This window comes from Micropterus salmoides, unplaced genomic scaffold (genome assembly GCF_014851395.1).
Source record: "Micropterus salmoides isolate LMB-PRFRI ecotype aquatic unplaced genomic scaffold, ASM1485139v1 Ms_hic_scaffold_10, whole genome shotgun sequence".
NCBI classification, from domain to species: Eukaryota; Metazoa; Chordata; class Actinopteri; order Centrarchiformes; family Centrarchidae; genus Micropterus; species Micropterus salmoides.
Genome location: NW_024040041.1, coordinates 18,228,387 through 18,255,144, shown reverse-complemented (window position 1 = coordinate 18,255,144; position 26,758 = coordinate 18,228,387). Strand labels below are relative to the sequence as shown.

The 26,758-nt window shown below is 40.7% G+C and overlaps 1 protein-coding gene and 1 non-coding gene across 3 annotated transcripts; one reads left to right on the top strand and one right to left on the bottom strand.

Annotated features, from left to right (window-relative positions):
- Nucleotides 1-2,891: 2,891 nt before the first annotated feature.
- On the top strand, nt 2,892-2,973 carry trnal-uag. Its single transcript has one exon. It is a non-coding gene; the product is annotated as a tRNA-Leu (tRNA).
- Nucleotides 2,974-3,317: 344 nt separating this feature from the next.
- On the bottom strand, nt 3,318-26,657 carry LOC119889396 (putative short-chain dehydrogenase/reductase family 42E member 2). 2 transcript variants are annotated; one of them, XM_038700327.1, is made up of 12 exons: nt 26,107-26,657; nt 24,692-25,132; nt 23,300-23,395; nt 21,989-22,046; nt 21,574-21,692; nt 21,249-21,324; nt 20,205-20,287; nt 7,914-8,051; nt 7,566-7,631; nt 6,959-7,022; nt 6,774-6,847; nt 3,318-4,118 (listed from the first exon to the last, which is right to left on the bottom strand). In XM_038700327.1, exons 2-12 carry the CDS (start codon nt 25,118-25,120, stop codon nt 3,870-3,872), a joined length of 1,452 nt encoding a protein of 483 aa, XP_038556255.1. In that variant the 5' UTR covers nt 25,121-25,132; nt 26,107-26,657; the 3' UTR covers nt 3,318-3,869. The 2 variants fall into 2 exon arrangements, with proteins under 2 accessions (XP_038556255.1, XP_038556262.1); XM_038700334.1 differs by having other exon boundaries at nt 24,692-26,657.
- Between the last annotated feature and the right edge of the window lie 101 nt (nt 26,658-26,758).

Sequence of the window (26,758 nt, the reverse complement as noted above, 5' to 3'; positions counted from 1 at the left end):
TGTCCCAGCAGTTGGGGTCATTAAAGCCAGCACTGGCTAGTTTGTCTGGTAGTTCAGTGTTTTCAGTTCCAGCACTGACAATGTCCGCTGTGTCCGCCGGAGGTCCATTTTCTTCGGCTCTATCATCAGCTGAACGTGTTTCTTCCAATTTAGTAATGGATAAACCATTCCTACCTCTCACTTTGTGTGATTACTCTGATCTCAGATAAACACAGTGGCTTGAGGTGCCTCAGTTTCATGGAGTGATACAGACTTTTGTCAAGCAGTTACAATTCCAGACAATTGTGTCCATAGTATTTAAAATGCCGATTAAACCTGACCAAGTTGTTCTTGTCTGGGTCAAGCTTACTGAGCTCTTTAAGTGTGGCCAACTCCCTTTTACCAGACCAAGGGAAGCTATTATGCATAATCTTCAGAGCCACGTGCTTCTTGGCCTGATGAAATAGGGTGCACTGGACCACCTGCCCAATATCTCCATTCCTCAGGGGCCCCCTTACAATATACAGTCTTGATTTGTCAGACAGATTGTGATTTACTTCCATGGGTTCAAGAAACTTTACTCTAGCTAATCTTGATCGCATTTCTAAAAGTTAAATGTTTCCACTATCTGTCATTCAGTATCCTACTGAACTTGCTCTGGCTTTGAGAACTGATTCTGATATGTGAAGATATCACGTTGGGCTTCTGACTTTATATATATATATATAGTCACATAGGTAGTCACAAGCTGGGTAGGTCAGTAGTGTATATCCTAAATGTTGAATAGATTAATTAAAAAAAAACTACTTAATCCTAAGAAATGTGCAAAGTGATGTCAACAGTAAAAGTTGTGTTTGTGTATGTTAATAAAAATAAAAATAATAAAAATTAAAAGATATAAAAATTCTGTAAAAAAAAAATATTAAAAATATAAAGTAAATAAAAAAACAATAAGCTGTGTGTGTGTGTGTGTGTGTGTGTGTGTGTGTGTGTGTGTGTGTGTGTGTGTTAGAAAATAAGCTGTGAAACTACCGAAGTTACTGAAGTAACTTACAAATAACTTACTGTAGTTAACGTTACATTGTGCCCATGGGCCAAAGAAAGTAACACAGTAAATTAGTTAAATTAAATGCCTACACAGAGTCTGAAACTTGCAGACTGCAAGAGTAAAAATAAAGAGTCAAATATATAACAGTTAGAATGTCCTGTTAATGTATCTCCATATACCACTCAGACAGCTAGCTAGCAGAGTGACTAGCTTGTTTAGCAGCAGCCTAAACTGATGCAACAGAACTAAACTGACAACACTGCACAGATAATTATGCAACAAGGGTACTTGGGGAGTAAGCTAGATAAAATATTATGTAAATATTTCTTTGGGAACAGATCTGACAAAGGTATTAAACAGCAAGTGTTCACCAATTAAAATAAAACTACTTTACTTGTCACGTTGAATCTTATAATAAGGAACAATTCCTATGAAATGTAGCTAAACCAAGTGATGGTGGCAGAACAGGGGAGGTGGTGGTGAGAGACAGTCACAATGTCCTCTCTTAAGTTACAAGGAGAGAAAAGTGATTTACATTTTCTGGCTGGCAATGAATCAATATTTTATATCCAAAATGAAATATGATCATAGAGACTTTTCAGGGCCAATGTTAAGCATTATAGCCTACTGAATGTAACTACCATGCATAAAGAAGGAGTGTTCAACATGCTTCATACAATCAATACATCCTTAATAATAATCCAGTCAATATGTAATGCTGTGATGGATGAGTAACTTACTTGGGTTTCTGTTGTTAATACTCACTTAATACTCACTTTTGTAACGTTTTTAATGCGTGCACTTTACTCTTAATTGAGTATTTCTATGCTATTTTTTACTTAAGTGAATCATGAAACTAACCTTACATTTCATGTTTTGTATAAAGTTGTCCTCACGTAGGACAAAGTTTGTAAATACGTTCACGCGAATTACACAACTACTACCTGTTTACTTTCGTCATGAAGTCGTATGACTATGGCTATATGTAGGCTACATGTCAAGTGTGACGCAGACCTGTAACGTATTTTAATCAATAGTAATAATAATGTTTTAAGAAGAAGAACAATAACCCAAAGCTGGCGCTAACTTTAGACCCATCACATCGTGGGTTTGTCGCCTGAACAATAGCTACAAAACAGGTGTTAGCTGACACTATAAACAGATAAGAAAGTATTGATACTACACTTTAATATTTTAAACATTAAATACATTTTAATACATGAAAAAAAACTGCCGGCGCGAGCAGGACGCTGATACAGTAGCTCCGTACGTGTCGTATTGTTTATAATACTTTAAGTGTGTTGTTTTTTTTGTTTCTTGTTTTTAAAAAATATTTTAAACTTTAACGTTTACACTAGCTGTGTAAAACTTTATATATCCTATGGATACAATTACTTTTTACGGAAAACATAGCAGTGGACAACTTGTTTATTCAAGGGACTGGACGACGCCCACCACCGTCTGCACAACACCTTCATCGGAGTGTGTTTAGTGGCAGACTGCTGTCCTAGCCCAGCTCCACCAACAGACTTAAAAACTCTTTCGTCCCCCCAGGCCCTCAGACTGTACAACAGCTCCTACGGCAGGGAGGACAATAGACAAAAGAACAATTTCTACCTCCATCTGCACTCCTTTTTGGACTGTTTACTGTTTTTACAAATTACACATATTTAGCTGTTTTACTGTGTTCTAAGTTATTTTAATTCTATTTTAATATAGGTTTAATGTATGTATGTTTCGTATGCTGCTGGATATTTGAATTTCCCTCGGGATAAATAAAGTATATATCTGTTCAACTATCTACACGAGTAAAACATCATCAGTCGTAGTTATTTTATTGTAGATTGATCGCGTGCGTTGCAGTGGTAGCGTGGCCGAGTGGTCTAAGGCGCTGGATTTAGGCTCCAGTCATTTCGATGGCGTGGGTTCGAATCCCACCGCTGCCAGACTCCTTTAACTTTTGCGGATCTGTCCTGACTCCTAACGCAATCACACTCCGAGTCAGCTGACACGAGTACTTTGTTACGTGACATTTCACATACACGCGTGCATGGCTAATACGGCTCTGCTGACACAGATTACTGCATTTGGCTGGAGCAGTCTTTCGCAGTGCAAGTGCGCCCTCTTGTGGCAGCCCGCATGTCAAAAACACCAGCTGTCTTTTTGATAACACATAATTTATTCATATACATATAGATGGATTTTCAACTACAAATAATGCTCTCAAGTAGAGGAAAGAGGTAACGTATAAATGAATGTGCTTATTGTAGATATAAAATGATCATTGGCATTCACTGTTAATTATTTTATTTCTAAAAGTGTACAAAATTACTAGGATGTGTAAATCACAACAAATCTTTATCAACTGGAAGCATGCTTTAAATACAATCAATTTAAAATTGTAATATTTGTAATACAAAGATGGATATTTTGTCATTTTAATGAAATCATAGCAACTTCAAACTGGAGAGAAATTCAGAACATTCACACAACTCAGCTTTAATACAATAATGCGCAGCCTGGTAGTTTCATCATTTTACAATCAGACACACATATAGCCAACCAACAACAAAAAGGTGGAGGAAATTACTGTCTCTGACGTTCTGAAGACTTATTTTTAGAGCATAATCTATTGCGCCTGCTGAGTTTCCTTAATAAGTAATGTGGTGCATTTTAGTACTTCATCACTTTGTAAGAAAAAAACTAAGCTGTGAGACCTTTTTGCAACATTGAAGCAAAACAGTTAATTTCCTAACAAATAAGACTTAGTGTCTGATCATAAATAACGCTTGAGATAGCTTATTGTGCAGTTGTCCATCCACTATTTTCCAGTGAGTATTGTTTAGTTCTGACAGAGTGCACAGCATAGCATCATTAGCACCAGGCTGAGACCCAGCAGCAGCAGTAGGACCAGGTGTCGGGGCAGCTGGGAGGTCCAGGAGAGGTTGAAAGGAGGCAAGCTGGAGCGAGGCTTTCTGGACTTCAGGTACTGCTCCACAGAGTCCGAGAGACTGTAGTGCTTCGGACAGTAACCCAGCTCTCGACGGGCCTTGTCGATCTTGAAGGTGTGGCTCACAGCTATGCTCCTCACCTTGAAGTGGAAGTCAGGGCATTTGTGTTAAATATGTGGTCCACAAAATGTTCTCATCAAGACAGAAATCATCTGCAGAAGCTCCTCCTGCAGAGAAGCCCAGACCAGGTTAAAGGTCATACTGCCAAGCTAATGGTTCAGATTAACCCCAATTCGGCAAACTTGGTTTTACATTCTGATAGCCTGTGAGTAATGGCTGCCTCCGGTTACTGCATCTTCTTACAGCCTTGGGGTAAGGTGTCTGCATGTGAAGTACACACAGTGATAGACCGACACCAGATAAGAGTTCAGCCCGACGCCAGTGGGACAAGATTTCTTTCAAGCTCTTTTTCAGTTTTCCTTCCTTTCACATGAGCCAGTTCTTCTTCTCTTATGACGTAAAAGTGCTTCAATCAGCACACACACCTGTTACAAAAGATCTTTAAAGCTCTACTGTACGACTATGCCAGGTTGTTGTAAATTGATCAACCAGGATTTCATCATTGTACACAGTGGTCAACAATACTCACATTTAAATGATGCTGAAATGGTACTAATGGGCCCAAAGTGTGCCAAGAAAATATCCCCCACACCCTTACACCACCACCACCAGCACTGAACCGTAGACACAAGGCAGAATGGATCCATGTCTTCATGTTGTTTATGCCAAATTCTGACCCTACCATCTGAATGTGACAGCTGAAATTGAGACTCATCAGACCAGGCAATGTTTTTCCAATCTTCTGTTGTCAAAGGTCTTCTGCTGCTGTAGCCTATCTGCTTCAAGGTTCAACGTGTTATGCGTTCAGAGATGGTATTCTGCATACCTTGGTTGTAACAAGTTATTTGAGTTACTGTTGCCTTTCGGTCTTGAACCTCCTCCTCTCCTCTGACCTCTGATAGCAACAAGGCATTTTCATCCACACAGCTGCTGCTTAATGAATATTTTTTCTCTTTTCTGGACCATTCTCTGTAAACCCTAGAGACAGTTGTGTGTGAAAATACCAGTAGATCAGCAGTTTCTGAAATACTCAGACCAGCCCGTCTGGCCCCAACAATCATGCAACGTTCAAAGCCACTTACATCCCCTTTCTGATGCTCAGTTTGAACGTCAACGAGTTGTCTAGACCACGTCTACGTGTCTAAATGCATTGAGTTGCTGCCATGTTTTTATGTTGCCTCACGTGTACGAATGTTTACCTAACACTGGATAATGAATCCGAGTTCTGCATTGGTTTTTTGTGTGGAAATATAGGCTGGCGTTATACAATATTACATTTAGCTGACGCTTTTATCCAAAGCGACTTACAATTGCTATACATGTCAGAGGTCACACGCCTCTGGAGCAACTAGGGGTTAAGTGTCTTGCTTAGGGACACAATGGTGATGTCTCACAGTGGGAATCGAACCGAGGTCTCCCACACCAAAGGCAAGCATCTTATCTCCGATCTCTCTGACCTGTCTGTGGTACTCTGATTCAAGCCCTTTCAGTCTTACTGAACACATTAAAATAGGCAGAAACAGCTGGTCACTGCAGTTTTTTAGCAAATATCACTTTAACAGGAGTAAATAGTGTATCTGTTGGGTATTATTTTTAGCTGTGGATAAATACACATTTGGTGCTCTCGTGAGTGTTTACAGCAGCAGGATGGTGCATGTGGGTTAAATTGTACTTGACTTGATATATTTGACTGCTTTTTCCTCCACGTGTTTGCAGTTGACGTGGAATTTCTATACGAGTAAAAACTCCTCTGCACATCACGCGATGGCTTAACCTGAGAGTCGATCCGACTATGCTCACCATAGCAACAGCCACTGTACTGAGGTCACTTCCTGTAAACCTCATCTTGAACTTCCTGTTCTGACCCACAGCCCGTTTATGTTTTATTCACAGGACAATCATCGATCCCCGGCCAGCAGCTGTCTGACAGAATGAGCTCCAGGTGCAGGCCCACGGGCCCAGCTTTGGTTTCTGCTTCATCACACATTCATGAGGACCTTACAGGCCGTGGCAGAGGCTCCTTAAGATGCATTGTAAAGGCCTCCCCAGGCAGGATTACTGCAAACGGCCCTCATCCTGATATGTTTTTTAATAGTGCTGCAGACAAACAGATTAATATGCCTCCAGTCACTATGAGAACTTTGGGATTTTGTTATTTGCTTAAACTTTTGAATTCATTAAAGGCTCCCTTTGGTTTTCCATAATTCATGCACAAGAGATAGTGTCAGATGATGGTGGAGGAGAGCAGGGGGTTGATAGGAAAATACCCGCCCTAATGAAGTCTGTCTTCACTGTTGCAGGAGAGACTTAAACAAGAATCTACTCATCAGAGAGCAGGTAACCCATACCCAACACATGAGACACATACAGTATTCAGTTAGGTAGGTACATATGGATGCATATGTCCACACACGCTCCACAGTGTTGTAACTTTCAACACTATGGTCACGTCATCATGATCCTTAATGCATCATTGTTCACTCAGGTGTGGGAATGTTAAAAGACCTTTGTGAGGCATTTGAGTTTATAAAAATAAAGCATTTTTCTTTCTTCCAAGTATCAGGCTGTGTCTGTAAGGTATTAAAAAAATATTAAGAACATACTGAACAGAAGGTTCTCCAGAATTCAATTCAAGTTTTAAAAGAGACAGAAGAGGCAGAAAGAAGCATAATTACCTCACTTCTGGTAAAGACGAGAGGCACTTCTATCACAGGCCTCAGAGCTACGTGCAAATATTCCATCAGGATGGCTGAAAATAGAAGAAAAGCATACACAGTGTTAGTGTTCATAACAACATTTTAAACATATATGATCTAAGAGATATCTAAAAGGTGTACGCATTTTGGAGAAAGAGAGATACCTGCTGAATAGACGAGTGTCACAGGTAGGTTAATCAACGGTCTGCTGTGGGCCAGCTTTTCAAACTGCGTTGGCAACATGAAACAGAGCAAATTCCACTTAAGTTTTGACAAAATGCATTTGAATTAAACTGTAAATATTCTTGAAAGTTTAAAGTAAATGGCAGGAGTTCTTATAGAGTTCTATATTTTTCTTATTGTCAATAAATGGCATGAAAAAAATTAACAATGTGTTTGTCCATCTTTCAATACTTTCTAATTTCCCTAACCTGTCTGTTGCATTCAGCCCATTCGTTCCTACTGAACATGTCAATCTTTAAAAACAGGTCACAAATATATTGTTTTATATATTTATTTCAAAAGGCTACTGTAATTTCTTAGCGAACATTACTCAAACACGTGTAAATAGCTCATTGATATCTTCTTAATAGTTTGGGACAACAATGGAGCTCCGTGACACAGAGGAATAAGATACATCAAGCTTTGGCTTCACAGACAATCCTTGTTAGTAAGACTGATTAAATGTTGGTAGACTGGTGGATTTCCTGAGGTCGGTCTTTTGACAATAAGAAAAATGTAGAATATCAACAGCCTTAACATTTAACTCACCAACGGTGTCAACCACTCAAAGAGATTGACTGAAACGCCATCATTAATGAAATAGGCCTGTCCACTCTGCAATAGAACAAAAAACAATGGGGACACTGTACATTGCCTTTAATTAAACTATGAAGATGAAAAAAGTAGCTAGCACTAACAAGCAAGTGATAACTGTATCCTATCTTTGATCTTAGTTGTGCAGAATGGAAAGGTTGAATAAAAAATGTTACAGCAGAACCTTTAGTTAAATATAACTGATATTCAAGTCATAAATTGGTTACTGATACTGAGAAAGTATGTGTGTGGTTTCAAGTAGTCTGATCACATGGATCTATGGGTGTTGTCTGTTTGACTCACAGCGACACAGCTCCTCTGCAGTGCAAGAGCCTCAGCTGCCAGCGTGTGCGCCAGCACCAGGTTATCTACATGTACCCAGTTCATCCTGGCCCGGGGGTCCCCAAACCTGAAACTGAACAACCGACGCTCCACATTCACCTGAGTGAGACAGAGAGAGACGAGGGACAATAAGCAGACAGTTTGTTTTGTGGTGAGGGGTTTTTATAAGCCTCACAGGTTGGTGTTCCATCACTTCCTTTTACTCATTTGTGTTTTCTTTGTGTGTTTTTGTAACATTGCCCATCTTGCGTGAAAATTAAATAGAAAACCTCTGACATGCAGGACTGAGAAGTGGGTGTAACGGTTCTGCACACAGAGACGTGGCCTCAAAAGCAGGACTCACGGGCAGAGCAGTTGAAAGTCGTTAACTCTGGAAGAAGTTCAAGGCAGAGTTTGAAAACAGAGAAGCAGACAGTGAGGGTGTGGTGTATAACATATGTGCATTTGACCATTACAGTTTAACATAATGCTCTGTAGCTGGGGACAGTGAACCCTCCTATAGAACTTGACCCCTGACTCAGAGCTGGACAGAGGCACAGTGAACCCTTAAGGGGAAGTAATGATTGATGGGTGTGCAAAGAGTGAACCCTACTATGAAATTTGACCTCTGACCCAGTGGTAGGGGGAGTAGAGGTTAGTGTGTATGAAGGGACTGTGCCCTTATATGGTTTTTAGCAGAGACCTAAACATGTCTTATATAAGCTGTGTTCAATGTACAGAGAGACAGAGTGGTTATCGGGCTGGGTCACTCTCCAAGCTGCTGCAGAGCTTGTAATTGATGCTGAATTCTTTGATGTAATAAACTTTTATAATCAAGAACAGTGTCAAGCGGATTTCTTCTCAACACATCATCGCAGCATTATCGTTCGGACACCACAGAAATTGGCGACCACGAAGGGACCGTGTTGTGCCAGAATTCATCGTTCCATCACAGGCTCCATCGAGCTGACTCCCGCTCCAGAAGCTAGCGTATATGGTGAGTTTTCTCATAAACTGTGGGCGCTGGTCAGTTCGTGTGTCTGTGTGTGCGTTGAAGGGTACACCGGTTCGATCCCGTGTGAATGCTGGCGGGTGGATGTGTGAGAAGACTCCGTTCTAAATTGTGTGTGCGTTGTGGATAACGCAAATAGGTTGTGTGTGTGAATGTAATGAAGACAGATAGATAGATATAAAAGGAAGAAAAAGGAACAGCCTAGGAGTAACGGGAAGTGAGGTTTCATAACTTTGCAAAGATTAAGAATATGGGCCCTCAGATTCTTATAACCGTAAGTCATGTGGGATGGAAATTACTGTCGCGTGAAACTAGGCTTTAAGGAATAGGTAAATTGGAGTAAGGGAAAAAGAGAGAGAGTGCAACCCTGGCCAGGGTCATTCGGCTTGAATACAAATTAATAAGGATAAGGAAGAAAATATAAGGTTAAGGAAAAAGGAAAATAAGGATTAGGACGCCGCAGATCTGGACAAAAAGCCCTTGAAAGGCGATCTTAGATGGGCCGCAAATCCTGGAAAGGAACTAGGTGAATTTTCGGGTCCGTTCAAAGGAACTGGGAGCTTGTAGAAGAAAAATTTAATTGTAAGTTACCTCTCGATACATGTGTTGACGAACTATGTCCGAAGTGGCCTCTCATTAAATATCTGCAAACTCGAGGTAGCATAAATTTAGGAAGGAAAATAATAAAGGAAAAAGGTGCGGCGGAAGCATGCTTTATTAACAGTGTGAAGAAATGCATTCTTGTTGACTGGATAGCTACCATGTGTGTGTGTGTGTGTGGAGAGCTGCCCTGCTGTGTCTCGGTTGTGTGTGTGTGAGAAATAGGAGAAGCCTAGTGTGTGTGTGAGACTATGCAGAGGACAATAATGCTAGGATTCAAGAAAACATATATATGAATAAAGAAATAGAGAAGGGAATTTGATCAAGGGGAAAACTGTGTTTTGAAATTTGTTAAAGTTATTGATCAATGCTGCTGTATGGTTTGGGTCATTCCAGAAGCAGCAGTGGGGGTTTTTCTTAGCCTAAGTTACTTTTTTGGGAAGTGCGCATTTGTTTGTCTATATTTTACTTACTTTTCATTTGGGGTTTTTTATGTGTGTAAATACATTTTTAAAAGGCATTTTCATTGGTATTGAAGAACGCTTGTTAATGGAGTAAGCTTTAAATAGGAGTGAAGAGTAGTGTCCCCAGCATCCCCAGTGTAAATGACACCGAAATTCCTTAGCTTGCTGTTATCGTAGATTTGTTAAAAAGTTAGGGAAAATAGATTATGATTACTCAGAGAGGTGACACTCTTATTTTTGGGGGGAAATAATCTTGTGAGTACATAAAAGGACTAAAGTGTTGTTTGCCTTTTTTGGGTTTTTGTTCTCCTGTGATCTGAGAGACAAGAAGGAGAGAGAGAGGGAGAAGGAGAGAGAGGGGGTGCCGTCCAGCGCGCCACAGCAAAGCAGCCCCGGATCCAGTCTGGCCAGTATTGTGCAATCCACAAACTCTTTACACACCTGTGCATATGTGTCTATACTCATTTATAATTATTACACATTTAGTTTGTTTCCTTTCAGGATATTATAGACACATTTGTAACACAGAGAGTCTATTTGTGTATGCCTGCTATATTTCATGTTATGACTATCTAAGGGGAGACTTGGCAACGGACTGATCAGTTACTGTATTTGAATATTACATATGGGAGTTTTTGTGCAGGGGTCGTTTGAAGTCAAGTTGTGTTGGGAATTGAGTGGTATTGAGATTTTGGGACAAAACTAAGGTGAGAGGGTGCTTATTAGGTAGGAGTTGGCGCCGTGTGATTGCTGGATAACAAGATTTTTGTGATTGCTCTGGAGTTGACAAATTCCCTTGATTTTCCATTAGCGGATGTGGTAAGATTGCCACCTATCAACAATTAAGTAGAATTAAAAGAAAAATAAACAAATAAGTAATAAGGAAAATAATTTTACAATAAAGAAATATAAAAGAGTTGTCATTATGCGGAAAAAGGACATTAAAACGTTGAAAGTAACTACTCCGGTTGATGTAGTGCAAAAAAATAATCCTCTAGTTGATGGTATTGTAAAGTTATCTGAAAAATGGCATAAGCGTTGGCCTAATATTGAACAGCCATGGCCTGTGGAAGGGACTCTTAACCCAGGTGTACTTAAAATAATGCAAGTACTTGTGTCCACATATAAGTCGGATCAAAGCAAGGGGAAAAAAGGGGAACGACGTAAAGAGAAGAGACGAAGAGAGCTGGGTGTTCTTAAGTTGTTCGAACATGAAGGTCAAAAACTGATGAAAGAGACGCAAGAGAAAAGGGACAGAGGTGTGGAGAAAATGGCAAAAGAGGCAAAGATAACAGAAAAATTAATGGCAGAAGTCAACAAACCCTTCTCACATACGGATTCAGCAAAGAGACCTCCACCATACGAGGAGGAAGCGGAGTTTAAGGATGTCTATCCTCAGCTTCCAGTGATCATTCAGGAGGGTGGTTATTGCATTAGAGATGAAGATGAACGAGTCATAGAGAGAGGACAAGCAGAAACAACTATAAAGATGACTCCAAGCTCCAAAAGTAAGAAGAAAATGACATGTTTGGGAAACTAAGGGTAGAGCGAGGTTTAGGAGAATGGAAGATGATGATGAACAGAGTGATGTAGAAGAGATCATGGGTGGATATGATCCTGTGATCAGACGGAGGCTGGCCAGAGCGGAAAGAAGGGGTGATGAAAGTTGGAAGAAGAAGGATACAGGAGATCAGATCTCTGATGAAAGTGAAGATGGAGACAGCGATGAAGAGTGGGAGATTAAAGGTGCTTCATGTTCAAGGGGATTTTATCCTCCAATGACTACTGAAGAAATAGAAAAAGACATGGATCGATATCATGTTTGGAGAAGTCGACTTATCCAGAAGAAATAAGAGAATTGGAAGAACATCTCGAGAAGCTGACAATACAGAGGGAGAAATTGAGGAAAAAAGGGCCTCAAAAATTGGAGAAGAAGTATGCATTATGCCCAAGGAAAGGGAGCACAAGTAAGAAGATGCTGCCAGTGATAATCCGAGGACAGAATCTGGAGTATAAGCCTTTGCAGAATACCGATATGTCAGATATACTTGAGAAGTTGCCTATTCTTCAAGATGGAGCACATCCTTGGATCTCGAAGTTGGAAGAAATTACGGTAGGAACACAAACTGCCATAGGAGATATTAAGAGACTTTTGCTAATCTCCTGGGGATTCCAGGTATGGAAGAGATTTTTCAGAGAGCGGGACTTAATCGATATGTGGGGACTGCTGTAAATGATCCTGAGTTGTTCGCTGCAAGTAGGAATCGACTGTGGAGAGCACTGAAAGACACGTTTCCCACAAATGTGCATCCTGACAATATCTTGATTGATTCATTGGGAAAAGAAGGTCGCTTGGAGGACTGGTGAACCCTCACAGGGGCCCAGAGCCAGGATTCTAGAGGTGCCCAGAAAATCCGAAAGGGGGGTGTCAGCTGGTAGCATCAGGGCCGGAAAGAGATCCAACAATTGAGGTGAAAGTAAATAACCGACCATTGGAAGTAATGGCGGATAGCGGAGCGGCTTTCACCTGTGTTCGGCCTGAAGATACACATCTTCCTATGTACAATCAACTGATTCGGACAAGGGGGTTTGAGGGAGTGAAGCAGCTGATTCCTCTCACGGAACCAATTGAGCTCTGCTATAAAAATCAGAAAACTACAATACCCATATTGGTATCAGAACATACACCTATTGCTCTACTGGGAAGAGATGCTTTGTGTAGATTGAACTGCACAATAAAATGTACACCAGATGGCTGTCTGATAGACGTGCCAAAAGAAATGGTCCACCAACTATTGATGACAACAGAGATGGAGTCCTCTGCAGTATTCTGGATTGGAAATCTCAGTGCAGATTTCTTGGAGCCGGCTAAGATATGGGAGAAATTCATTGTGGCGAACATGCCAGATGCGAAACTTCCAGAATATCCATTCCATTGTACGCTCAAGTATTTCAAGAATGCTGCCCAATCAAACCCAGAGGAATGGTTGGCTCATCAACCAAAGGGAATTCAACTAAGCTCAAGTTGCATAATTTTGGGACCACAAGGAGCTGCTATGAAGGTAAACACTGATGATTATCTGGAGAAAGAATTCAAAATTGAGAAGAGTGTGCCACATGTGACTTTGTTGGTTTCTGAAGACTATGAGCAGAAACATATAGGGGAAATGATGACAGAAGCAGAGGAAGCTGTTTTTGTACCGATGAAAGAGAATTTGGCAATTTGGAGGAGTACAGATCAGCGATTTGTCAAAATCATGATTTCAGCTAAAGGACAGGGACAGCCACAAGCTGTACGGATGACACATGAATCTATTGTAGTGCCAAGATGGACTCGGATTCTATGAAAGAGGAGATGTTGCGAGAAGTTCCAGAATGTTTGTGGTCTCAACACAGTACCGATATGGACTTGTGAAGTCAGCCCAACCAGTGAAAGTAGAACTTCGACCAGGAGCTAGACCTCCTTGGAAGTATCAGCATCCATTGAAGGATGAAGCAATTCAAGGAATCGAACCACAAATTGAGGGACTTTTGAAAGCAGGTGTTTAGAAGAAGACAACAAATCCTCAGAGTAACACGCCTTTGTTGCCTGTGAAGAAACCTGATGAGACTTATCGTATGGTTCATGATTTGAGAGCAGTAAATGAAGTGGTAACTAATTTTCCAGCAGAAGTTCCGGATCCACATACTTTGTTAGCCCAAATCCCTCCTGATGCAACACATTTCACGGTGTTAGATTTGTGTGGTGCATTTTTTAGTGTTCCTCTTAGTGTAGAGAGTCAGGGTTTATTTGGATTCACATATAAGGACAGTTTTAGAGTATGAGAGATTGAAGGATTTAAACACAGTCCTCATATTTTAACAAAGTATTGAAAGATGATTTGGTAGGGATAGATCAGATATTGCAGAGTACTGTGATTCAATATGTCGACGATATTATGATCTGTTCACAAGATGAAGAAACATGTCACAAAGACTCAATTAAATTGCTACAAATATTGGCAGAAAAGGGGCATAAGGCCTCACAAAAGAAGTTGCAATATTGCCAGGAGAAGGTTGTATATTTGGGACAGACAATAACGCATGGACGCAGAAGCATTTCTGATTGTCAATTGGAGGCTCCAAAGCCCAGAACTGTCAGAGAGATGTTGACGTTTCTTGGTATTGCTGGTTATTCTTCAGCATGGGTTGAGGATTATTCTAGTTTGATGGGACCTTTGAGAGCTATGGTTAAGGATACTGGGAACGCTCAACTTCACAGCAATCTGTCCTGGACACAGGAAGGCCTTGTGGCATTTGAAACAATCAAACAGAGGTTACAGGAGGCGCCAGCGCTCACACCAGATTACTCTAAGAATTTCTTGTTGTATGTGTCTAATTCCACTGGAGGTAAATATGCATGTGCAGTCCTTTGTCAGCCGACAGGTACAGGGTCGAATCCTCAACCTATTTCCTATTATTCGACTGCATATTCAGAAGTGGAATTAGGGCTACCACTGTGCTACAGAGCAATGGTTGGAGTTTATTTAATGTATGACAAAGCATCATCTGTTACGAGGGGTTATCCAGTGACAATTCTTACCCATCATAGTCTCAGGAATCTACTGAACTAGGGGAAAATACACATTGACTATGCCAAGGCTTAGAGATATCATAGGCTCTTAGAGCAGGAGGATGTCACCCTGGTAAGGTGTGATACGGTAAATCCAGCTGAGAATTTGCCAACGTCAGAGGATGGTAGCCACATGATGGTGTTCAAGAGGCAGAGAAATACTCAAGGCTTAGATCAGACTTGCAAGCCCTTCCACTACGTGAGGCAGACCTGGAGTATTGGACTGATGGGTCTTGTTATCGTGTGGGAGATAAATTGTGTGCTGGCTATGCAGTAGTAAAAGCTCAAGGAACGGGATTTGTTGTTGAAAAAGCTGAAGTAATACCACAGCCTGCGTCTGCACAGCTGGCAGAACTTGTGGGGCTAACAGAAGCGTGTTTGTTAGCTGACGGGCAGCGAGTGACAATATATACTGATTCGGCATATGCACATAATGTATGTCATTTGTTTGGAGCAGTGTGGAAAGGTCGGGGGTTTAAGAGAACGGATGGTTCTCCGATACAACATCACGCACAAATAATAAAACTGTTGCACGCTATGATGAGGCCTAAAGAGATAGCGATAGCTAAGTGTGCAGCTCATAAAACAGATGTCAAGAGTGACACAAGGGAACAAAGCTGCTGATGAAGCTGCAAAAGCTGTCACAGGAGCTGACAAATTGGGCAAGGTTTTTTGGTCACTCATGGGGTGGACTTGGAAGACAGAATTACGCTTAAGGAAGTGATTTTGATGCAGGAAGCTGCTTCTATGATTGATAAACAGTTGTGGCTGGACCGAGGTGCTGTTAAGGATTCTACGGGTCTTTGGAGAAATCATGAGGGACTGATAGTAGCACCTCTGGACCTGTTAGGTTTGATGATTCAGGAAGCACATGGGTTAGCTCATGTTTCCAGGGGGGAGGTTAGGAGAAAAATCACAAAGGAGTATGGTTTTTGGGCACCATATTTGCTTGAACAGATTGATTATGTCATAGGCAGGTGTACAATCTGTCTGAAAAATAATGTCCGCAGGGGTATGTCTGTTCCTCCTGGTTACATTCCCACCCCAAGGGGTCCTATGCGTGAGTTAGTTGTTGACTTTGTCGATATGATAAAACCAGTTGAAGGGAAAAGATACATGCTAGTGGTTGTGGATAGATTTTCACGATGGCCGGAGGCCTGTCCAACCAAGCGGAAAGACGCTCAATCGGTTGCCAAGTTTTTGTGTAGAGAGGTCATAAGCAGGTGGGGACTTCCAGATCGAATATCATAAGATAATGGGAAAAGTTTGTGGATAAAACAGTGAAATTGATTTAGCAAAAATTGGGAATCAAACAACGTTTGGAGCAGTTTATCACCCACAAAGTCAAGGGGTGTGTGAAAAAATTAATGGGGTTTTGCAAATGAAACTATACGAGGGTTTAATCTTCTGTCAAATACTCAAAGAAGTCACAGACTGACATTGTTGAAACATGACATGGCTCTTGACTATATTTTAGCCAAACAAGGAGGTTTGTGTGTGGCTATGAACTTGACGGGAGACGGTTATACTTTGATCCCAGATAGTTCTGATAATATCACTAGTGTTATAGATGCATTAAAGAGTATAAGGGATGCGTTTGGTCAATCTGAGGGAGCTGGATGGTCAGCAAATACTTGGCTACAAAATCAGTTAGGACCAGTGGGAGCAGAGGTGGTTCAGATTTTGGTAGCAGCCTTTGTAGCGCTGTGTTTGATGTTTTGCTTTTGTACGGTGCTATTGACTTTTGCGAAAGCTATGATATTGAGATGGGTTGGAGTGGTAATGCCTGGGGAGAACACTCAGATGCCTTTGTTAACTACGGCTGATTTAGATGGAGATGATGAAGGGGAACCAGATGAATTAATGATGGAAAGATATCCATTTTAATGTTACTTTGTATTTTCATACATTGAGGTTTTAATTTTCATGTGTTATTTGCAACAAGATACTGGTTGGTGTTTTCTTTTCTTCCAGAGTATATGGGGATGTACAGATGGGGATTCAAATACTCAAACAAGGACAGTATGAATGGACTCTGGACAAGGACGGTGTGGAAACGTCTGGATTGCATCGACACTGCTGAGGAGCTGCAGTGGAATACTTCCTGTGTCTACTTTGATATAGATATGAATACATATGTGAATGAATAATACTTAATTAACAATTATATTCTTTTTGTGTTAACTATGTAAAGACTTAGACACTTAGGGAGTTAATATTTGGGGACCTCAGGTTTTTTCTTTTTCTTGATGCTTAGGGATATAGGGTCTAGGCAGGGAAAGGTCCGTTGGAGGGTCCGATGGGTTGACCAGCCTGAATTCGGACATTGTTTTGATTTGTTTAATTTCCTGAGGTTTTCACATGTATTGGCTAAACCATATTTCTGCATTGACTGATAAAGATGTCGTTTATTAATTGGACTGGAGTACTATGCGTGGCCGCCTAAGGCAGAGGGGCCGTGAGAAAATTTTCCTGTCTAGATTGTCTTGGAGGGAATTTGGAATGAAGGCTGCCGGACAGGTTTTTCGTTCTCACACTCCATAAAGTTGATATGTTGTTAAAAATAATATGCTAGAAGTATGTGTTGGAGAAATTGATCTCTTTTTGTTTTTCGAGACTCAATTAAGTCTCGTAGGGGGGAATATGTGGTGTATAACATATGTGCATTTGACCATTACAGTTTAACATAATGCTCTGTAGCTGGGGACAGTGAACCCTCCTATAGAACTTGACCCCTGACTCAGAGCTGGACAGAGGCACAGTGAACCCTTAAGGGGAAGTAATGATTGATGGGTGTGCAAAGAGTGAACCCTACTATGAAATTTGACCTCTGACCCAGTGGTAGGGGGAGTAGAGGTTAGTGTGTATGAAGGGACTGTGCCCTTATATGGTTTTTAGCAGAGACCTAAACATGTCTTATATAAGCTGTGTTCAATGTACAGAGAGACAGAGTGGTTATCGGGCTGGGTCACTCTCCAAGCTGCTGCAGAGCTTGTAATTGATGCTGAATTCTTTGATGTAATAAACTTTTATAATCAAGAACAGTGTCAAGCGGATTTCTTCTCAACACATCATCGCAGCATTATCGTTCGGACACCACAAGGGTAAACCAAGCAGGCTAGAGGCAGGCGGGGGGAACGACCTGGCAAGAGACTGGAGGAATGCTCTCTGCCACATGCAGAGGAGCTAATGAGGGAATGGGGAAAGTGTGATTGGGAATGGTGGGAAAACACTGAACACAGGCCTCAGCGGTAACTACAGGGCAGGTGAGGAATGGCAGGTATCTGAAATGACAGGAGAGGTTAATGACTGGAAAAACAGAAAAATGGGCAAAAATGGGAAATGAATTACTAGAGGTCCAAAAAACAATATCACTCAGGGTTGTTTGTTGTTAGCATAGCTTTTCAGCAGCTGAATCCTAAAATTACATGTAGATAGACTGCATTATAGTTGTATCTGCTGCTGTATTTTTACGTATAAATTGTGAAACAATAGCTTTATAACATGGAACTGCTCTATATATTATATAGATATTGTTACATTATCTGTAAAGGCACTTGTGTCATGTTTCATGTATTTTGGGTTCCTTTGTTAAATGGACAAAATGAGAAGACAGACATTTAGCTGAGCCGTGCTGAAAGAAAAGGATACCAAAGTCAAAGACAAAACTTAATGCATGGAAAGTTTGTAAAAATTAACCAAAATCAACCTTGCTACAAAGGATTTTAAACAGTTTTATTAGTGTACTTCAGTAAACTGAAACTAATGGTCTTATGGTATGTGAATGATTTAGAATTATAGAAGTATTTGTAGTTTTTTTGTGCAAAACATATTTGAACATACTACATTTGTACAAATATAGTATCTAATACATAGTATAATGTGTAAGGCAACCTACAATATATAGTACATAAGAAGTCAACCATCTGTCCCACCTGGCCGATAGATAACCAACCACATCTGGCCCTTCAGCAGGCTGCACTGCTACCTCATAGAGGACACAGGGGAGGAAAAGGTAGCTGTAACTGGATGCCTGGAGAGCTCTATCAATAATGTAAACTCTTCAGGCAGAAACACCAGGGAGGCTTCAGACACTGCAAGATATATTTTTTCCAGTGCCAACATGAAAAGGAATTCATGTTTATGATATGACAATATACACCAGTGGTCGGCAATAGATGGCCTGTGGGCCAAAGCTGGCCTGCCAGCAATAATATCTGGCCAGATTACTTTGATAGTGACAAAAAAAAAAAGATAGCACTGGTGCTGAAACAGATCTCAGTCATGACAGCAAAAGTTACTCACATAATCACTTCCTCTTAAGTGATTGGGCCTACAAAATAAAAGCGCAAGAACATATTTGCAGCAGTGCTTTGTGTCGTGTTTAATTGAGAGCTGTTACTTTCAAAAGTTCTGAAGTAAATTCAAAAGAGACTCTGGCTTGACACACATCTGAAAAAGCCGAAAAAGTCGTGAGGACACAAAAGTAAGTATCCATAGTTTGATGTGGACCAATCACCGGGATGTACATACTCCTGCACATGCTTAATAGTGATATGTAATACGATCTCTTCAAAATCTATCTGTTGAAAAAGGAAGAAAAAAAAAATACTAGCAGCAAGTGAGGATTGAACACACCACACTGGAGTCCTGTGCACTACCAACTGAGCTAATCACATGCAGAAAACATTATATGCATATAAATAGCCAATAGACGATGTTCTGGCTCGCCATCTAATGGCTTGAAAAAAAAAACTGGTCAGATGTCAGACTTATTTGCTGAGCCCTGATACACACCGATCAGCAGTGCTTTGAAGTGGAAAAAATAGGTTCCAGTACTCCCCATTCACAGGTTGGCGTGTGTATCAGCCGGTAGGTAGGTAGGTGGTACGTGTCAAAGTAACATGCACATGAATGGCAGGACCTAAGGTTTCCCAGCACAACATTGACCAAAGCATCACACTGCCTCTGCCGTTTCACCATCTTCCCATAGTGCATCCTGGTGCTGTGTGCTCCACAGGTAAGCGACGCACACACACCACCATCCACGTGATTCATCAGACCATGCCACATTCTTCCACTGCCCTGTGGTTGAGTTCTGATGCTCCCATTTTAGGCGTTTTCAGCAGTGAACTGGGGTCAGCATGGGCACCCTGACTGGTCTGCGGCTACGCAGCCCCATGTACAACAAACTGCAATGCACTGTGTGTTCTGACCCCTTTTTATCAGAACCAGCATCAACATTTTCAGCAATTTGACCTATAGTAGCTCATCTGTTGGATTGGACCACAAGGGCCAGCCTTTACTCCCCACGTGCATCAATGACCCTGTCACCACTTCACTCTTTTTCCTTCCTTGGCCAACACAATTTTGCCCCTGTCAAAGTCGCTCAAAACCTTATTCTTGTCCATCTTCCCTGCTTCTAACAAATCACTTTTGAGGACAAAATGTTCACTTGCTGCCTAATATATCCCACCCACTGAAAGGTGCCATGGTCACGAGATAATCAGAGTTAATCACTTCCTGTCAGTGGTCATAATGTTATGGCTGACCGGTGTATATCCGCTTTGTTTGTGTTGACTCACCACCACTCTGTGAAGGTGTCTCCTCTCCTCTGGTCCATAGATGCCACAGGGTCGCAGGACGCAGGTCCGAAGCAGGCCTCCGCCTTCACAAGAGAGGATTTCAACCTTCACTGAATATATGCATGTATGTGTTTTTCAGGAAAAAACTTTGACAGTGGTCACCATTAGCATACTGATATTTCTAGCAAAGAAAGGTTTGTGTATCATGTATATACGTTTATCAGCTAACTAATATATAAAAGTTCTTTTGTGTCCAATTCATCTTTGAGGTGCAGTGGTGAAAGAAGTAGATCTTTTACTTAGGTAAAAGTACAAACACTACAGATATATAATAACGAGTAAAAGTCCTGCTTTCCATCCTGCTTAAGTAGAAGAATTATCAGCTAAATATACTTGAGGTTTCAAAAGTAAAACCTACCCTTCCACAGACCAGTGGCCTCTGTGACTGAAATATGATGATATATTACAGAAGAAGATAGTTAACGATGATGATGATCTGGGAGAGATGGGATAATGTGTTTGTTCTTTGAATTTTGCATTTAAATGCAAACATCTGAGAAGTTTGAAGGGACATTTCTGCTTTTTCATACAGGGTCACTGGCCAAAAAGGCTAGAAAGCGGTGGTTTACTCTTTTTACAATGTGTTGTATAGTAAGTCTATCATAAGCGTTTGTTTTTTACATAGCAACTGTACTTGCCAAATTAATCTAGTAAAGTAAAGCCAAATGAAGTGCAGTAGAAGTAAAAAGTCAAAATTGTACTTAAGTACTTTGGTAGATACATGACCTTTAACTTGCAGTGTATCATGAACCTGTAGCTCTAAGCTTAATGTATAAGGTGGTCGTCACTGATAGGGTCACTGAAGGAGGGAATGGGAGGCTTCATATCTGTTAATATAAACAATGTAGAGGAACTAGAAACCCTCAACAATTACCATTCCCACTAAAATCGGGACATATAACAATATCTCCCAAAATAATCACAATGTGAAATTCTTAGATATATCGTTCAGCCCTGTCATTACACACACTGTTTGTTTCACACCTTTCAGGGAGCATCCGTTGGCAGAGAGGACCATCTGCTCTGCAATCGCTTTAGTTCTGGAGTAGTGGTCGATGTGCTGCAAAAGAAAGAAACATAAATGCATTGTATTGCCCTCTCGAGTGTTGAAAAAGTTCTTATTGATGGCAAACGTATGGGATATTTACAAATCTTGGTGTTTTGTTGGGTTCTTCATTCTAATTTTTGGTGATACATGGGCGGATGGGACATTTATAGGAATTCATGGGTAACATTTCAGTTGATATGGTTTCCCATTGTAGGTTGGCAATAGTCATACTTCAGTTTGATTAAAAAAAGCTTTACTCACTATGTCGGGGGGCACAGACGGCACTGAAGCCTCATCGCCCTCTTCAATTGGTTTCCCAGTAAACACCACATTGATGGTGCTGGTGTACACCAGCCTGGGGATGCTTCTCTCCTTACACACTGAAGACAGCACATCACACAGCAAAGTTATCAGACTACCAGGGTGTTTTATGGGGGTGTAAAGATTAAAAATAAATTTGCAGACATTGTATGACAAATGTGCATATTCTTTCTTTATTTTTTTTTGCTATGAGCAATGAAGATTTTAATTAAAAACACACAATAAAGTGAAAAAAGCCCTTTTACTATTATTTATAATTATTTCCAGATATTAAATGATATGAGCATAATTCATTAAATTGATTCATCACAGGGTTGCTTGATGAGTATGACAAATAAGATACATGTATCCTTACCGTTTATGACATTATTGGTCCCTCCAACATTGATTGACTCCACTTGCTCTTTCCTCAGCTAGCAGACAGAAAGAAATACAGAACATCTTACATTTAGCTGACACTTTTTTTGAAAGCTACATTATGTCAGATGTTGCATGCTTTAAGTTAAGTGTCTTGCTCAGGGACACATTGGTGGATGTGCCACAATGGGAATTGAACCGAGGTCTCTCACACCAAAGGCAGTGTCTTATCCACTGCCCTATTGCCATCGATAGCGAGACCACTTGCTCTCTCTTAACACGTGAACAAACCAGCCACCAAAACAAATTCTAATTGTGGTAAAGTGTCTTTGGTTTAATTAGCGTTATTGGTGGAGCACTGATGGTTGAGCACTGATGGTTAGAACAGTTTTGTCCCGGTCTAACTGTACTTACACTTTTTGAACAAAACAGAAACATTCAGTGACAAAAGTCAGCCTTAGAGGGGAACTCCACCGATTTTACAGATCAAGGTCTGTTTACAGGTGCTGGGGAGTAGTCTACTATATGTGAAAAAAGTTGTATTAAACCTTTTGTAGCTCCAGAGGGAGCTGCGTAAAATCTGATGAAGTGCCTCAAGTGATGTCACTTAAGTCGACATTGATTGGTGCTGAAGACCACAAGTTTGAAAGTAAAATAAATCTGGGAAAATAAATTGTTGGAAAGAAGTGAGCTTACCAGATCTATATGTAGCCCGCTCCTCATCTCTGTGTGAGGTTATAGCAGCCCGAGGCTACATTAGCCGCTACTAGCATAAAACACACGTATCGGCAAAAGAAATATCAGCGGCCAATGTGCAGTGTGGGTAATGTAGGCGGCAGGTTTTGACAAGGAAGAAGAATGTGTGTAATAAAAACTGTCTATCGTGAGTCTGACAATGCTATAGGAGTGCTATGCTAATGCTAATGCAATGCTAAATCATTGAATAGCTAACAGAACAACATTTGCTCTTATCTATAAAATAAAATAAATAGACCATTTGTATTTGTATTCATCTTCAATTCTAACAAGGAATTCTGGTACTTATCAAACTAGTTCTGCTGAATAGCTTCAACTAACTCTTACATTATTATTATTGAGCTCAGAAAGTCTCATTTATGGTGCTTCAGGCCTGCAGAAGATTATGAGTAGTACATAGTTAATCGTAAATTAAATAAAGGCATGAAACTTTCAGCTCTTCGTTATTCTATGAAACATCCCCACTACATACAGTCTCTGTTTGTCTCTGGCTTTTGATTGAATGGTTAAGTAGTGATGCTAAGACGCTGGAGAGGACATGAAGGGAAGTTACCTGTTCTGGTCCGGTCATGCCGTAAGACGCTGTGTGGAATATACAGTCAACTCCTTCACACACCTTATGGAGGGATGAATAGTCCCGGATGTCACTCTGTAAGAGAAAGGGAGGCATGATTATCCTCAATTAACTAATGCCAACTCAGAGGATTAGCTGCGTCCATAAGAGAAGACAGAACTGCTTTTCATCACCTCGCTTTGTTATTATCAATAGTACATTTACTGTGTATTCTCAACACATGTTGACAAGTTGTGAGCATTGCAAATTCAGTGACAGAGTACATGTGGCAGTGTGAGTCAATAACTATCGCATGAAAGGACAGTTGTAATTAAGGTAAGTGTGCCATCAGTCCCGCAGGTGAAACCTGAATCATGTCTCCACCCTCTCTGACCCAGTCAGCAGCTGGCGCTCTGAGGCAGATCACTCATCTGTGTCTGTTTCCAGCCAGCACGCAGATTAACCAGAGAGGCACACTGATGCTGGCTGAAGAAGGAAATAGTGGATTGAAAGTCTACACGGAGCAGTTTAAGTTAGAAGAAAAACACATACTGTGTATTTAATGCTGTCTATAACCCAAGTAAGTGAGGCTTTTACTGCAAGAGGGCAGACATTAAAAACCAAGAAACAATATTTTTTCTCATTCAATGTGAGACAATAAATGTGAGGTCCCACCTGTGTCACTGTCGTAGCAGTGCTTTGAGTTTGAGTTGTGTTTACTTAGAGGTTAAAATCTAAAAATAAGATAGAAATAACAATGAATGTGCAGGTAGAGAAAAAAAAGCCCAGAGCTAATTAATATAAAACACATTTGCATTAAACATATATATGTTGTGACAAGATTATAAACCATTTTTTGTCTTTTCAAAATGTTCGCTACTTTAAGACAGATGTAATTTCTTGCCATTTTTATCAGATCCTGTTCCTTTTCACAAACTATGTGAGGGTGAATGTAATTAATATTTCTGCCACATTCTACATCAGTCTGACTGGTAGTTAAGAGGGAGATGATTTTTAAAGCTTTCTCATACAAATTCAAAATTGTAAAACAATTAATAATTATAAAAATTTGATTCAGCCACCCAACCATGTGACAGGTATTATGTCTAAAATATGAGGACCTATAGACTGCTTTTTGTATTGAATGGATTAAAATGTCTATTCTAAAATTTAAAAATAAATCGTAATGAGGGGACAGTGTGTTTTGGGGTAAAATGCCAGAAACAAAGAAACAGTATGTATGGATGAATAATCATTGCAAGTTGATAGTGCTGTGTGTCATTTTGGATTTGGAAAAATAGAGAACTGATATAACAACAAACGTTCAAACATTCAAACAAAGGTATCAGTTTGTTTCAGAACAGAGTCAGCTCCCTCTCCACTGTCCTGTACCTGATAGAAGATGCCTCCATCAGGGATATCGCAGGGAGGCTTGTTCATGTCCAGAAGGATCACTGACATTCCCTGGCTGGCCAGCTCTTTTCCCAACCTCAACCCTAAGTATCCCCCTCCTCCTGTCACCACCACCTTCCCTGTGGAGACACCGCGGGCCGGTGCTGCCTCCTCTCCCAGTCTGGAGGCCGCACTACCTGGGTTGCTGTAGCTGGTCGCCACGGATCTATTTACCCTATGGCAGATGGCCTCGGTCGGGCTGGAGGCGATGGCCGGAGCTGGGTGGCTGACCCATGGCTGGTGGGGGAGGTTGTGCATGTGGTGTCCACTGGCCTGCAGGTGACAAAGTGGGGCACTGTGGCGGGGACGCTGCTTCACCTGGCACAGTGTGCCTCCACTCTCACTCATGTTGGGACCACACAGCTCCATAGATGTCCAGAACTGTGGGGAAACATTGGTTATTCATTGATTTAGTATAAACGTTGCATAACTGTTGGTGTAAACTGACCCAAAACCCTTTTTTTTTTGTAACATTGGTGGTTGTGACAGGATCTTAGAGCAACTGGGACCGTACATCTTATTATTGATTTAGGCTTGTGTAAACTTGCTGTTTACCCTTCCACCTAGCAAAATCTAGCTGTTGTTCTCTATTACTATTGCATTTTTTAGAAAGAATATGTCCTCCCCCCTCATATTTATACATTTCTGTCCACTGTCTGCCTTTTTCATGCCCTCTGCGACTTTATTTCTAAAAATCTCCCACAAGGAGAAAGCTGACAGCTTTGATTGTCCCCACCAATGGTGACATGAAATAGCCGCCCTTGACCAGGTATATTTGGGGTCTCCACTAGAATTCCAAATATAATCCAATGCATCTGAACTATGTTTGGCTGCATGGCATGAGTTTGTGATGACTGACTGCTGCTTGATATGGGGTTAAATTGAGAAAACTGTAGAAAATGCTGAAATAGACAGAATGCCAGCATGCATTTGGTATATCCTATATTCATTTTCATCTTTTCATTTACATTACACAGTTTAAAGGATTTTGTCAGTTGTGCAGACCCACAATAAACCTGCAGAATTCCTTCCTATGTGTTAAATTAGACTTCATGGTAACAGCCTGATGGTCATTGATGTCAACATTTTAATAGGCTTATAGACCTATACTTATATTTCGCCTCATCCTCATGAAGTAATTCAAAATGACTGAACATACAAAAATCAACAATAAGCTAAAAGTGCTTACAACTGTGAAGAAATGTTTCACAGTTTCAGTTTGTTATCAGTCAGAAATCGCAAATATATCCATCCTATAACTTCTGACCTATAGAGGCTACATGTCATATTAAAACATTTGCTGTATTCTTCTCCAAAACGAACCAGCGAATTAATAACCATATTAATAAACTTACCTTAATGCTTGTTTCGACCTCGCACAATCATACACGTGCCAGACGGCTCATGAAATAATCCAATCGATACCTTCCCTTTGCTTTCGTGGTCCTTCCCGATGCGTCACCTCTTTCACCTGTCAGTCACCTGCACCTTGGGGCTCTCCTACCGTAATGTTGCGACGCAGCGCGCTGCCCCGCGGATTGAGGATCACGTTTCCAGCAGCGTAATGTGGACAAGGAGCATTCTCTCCTGTCCTCTCTGGATGCCAAAGGGCCCTTCTTTTGGAAACAGAAAAAAAAAACCCATTTCAAATCAATATATGGTGTGACCAACTTTTGCCAGCACGTATTCTTCTAGGTAGGCTACACTTGCACAAACTTTTTGAAGCACCTTAGCAACAGGTAGATTGGTCCTGTCCAAGGCCTAATCTAAAGCACTTGCAGTCAGCCCTAGTTACAGTATGTTGCTACAGGGTATGCAGGCTGTAATCTAAAGTATTGATAGAGACCCATTTTCAGGACCATATTGTTACAATGTGTGTTAATATAGCCTAGATGTTTGATTTCGTTCCCAGCTCTAGCAGTCATTTTCCAAAAAATAAATAGCCTGCTGTGTAAAAAAACAAAGGTATGTCAATCATACCAAGTTAATGTTGGTACACATAAGCAT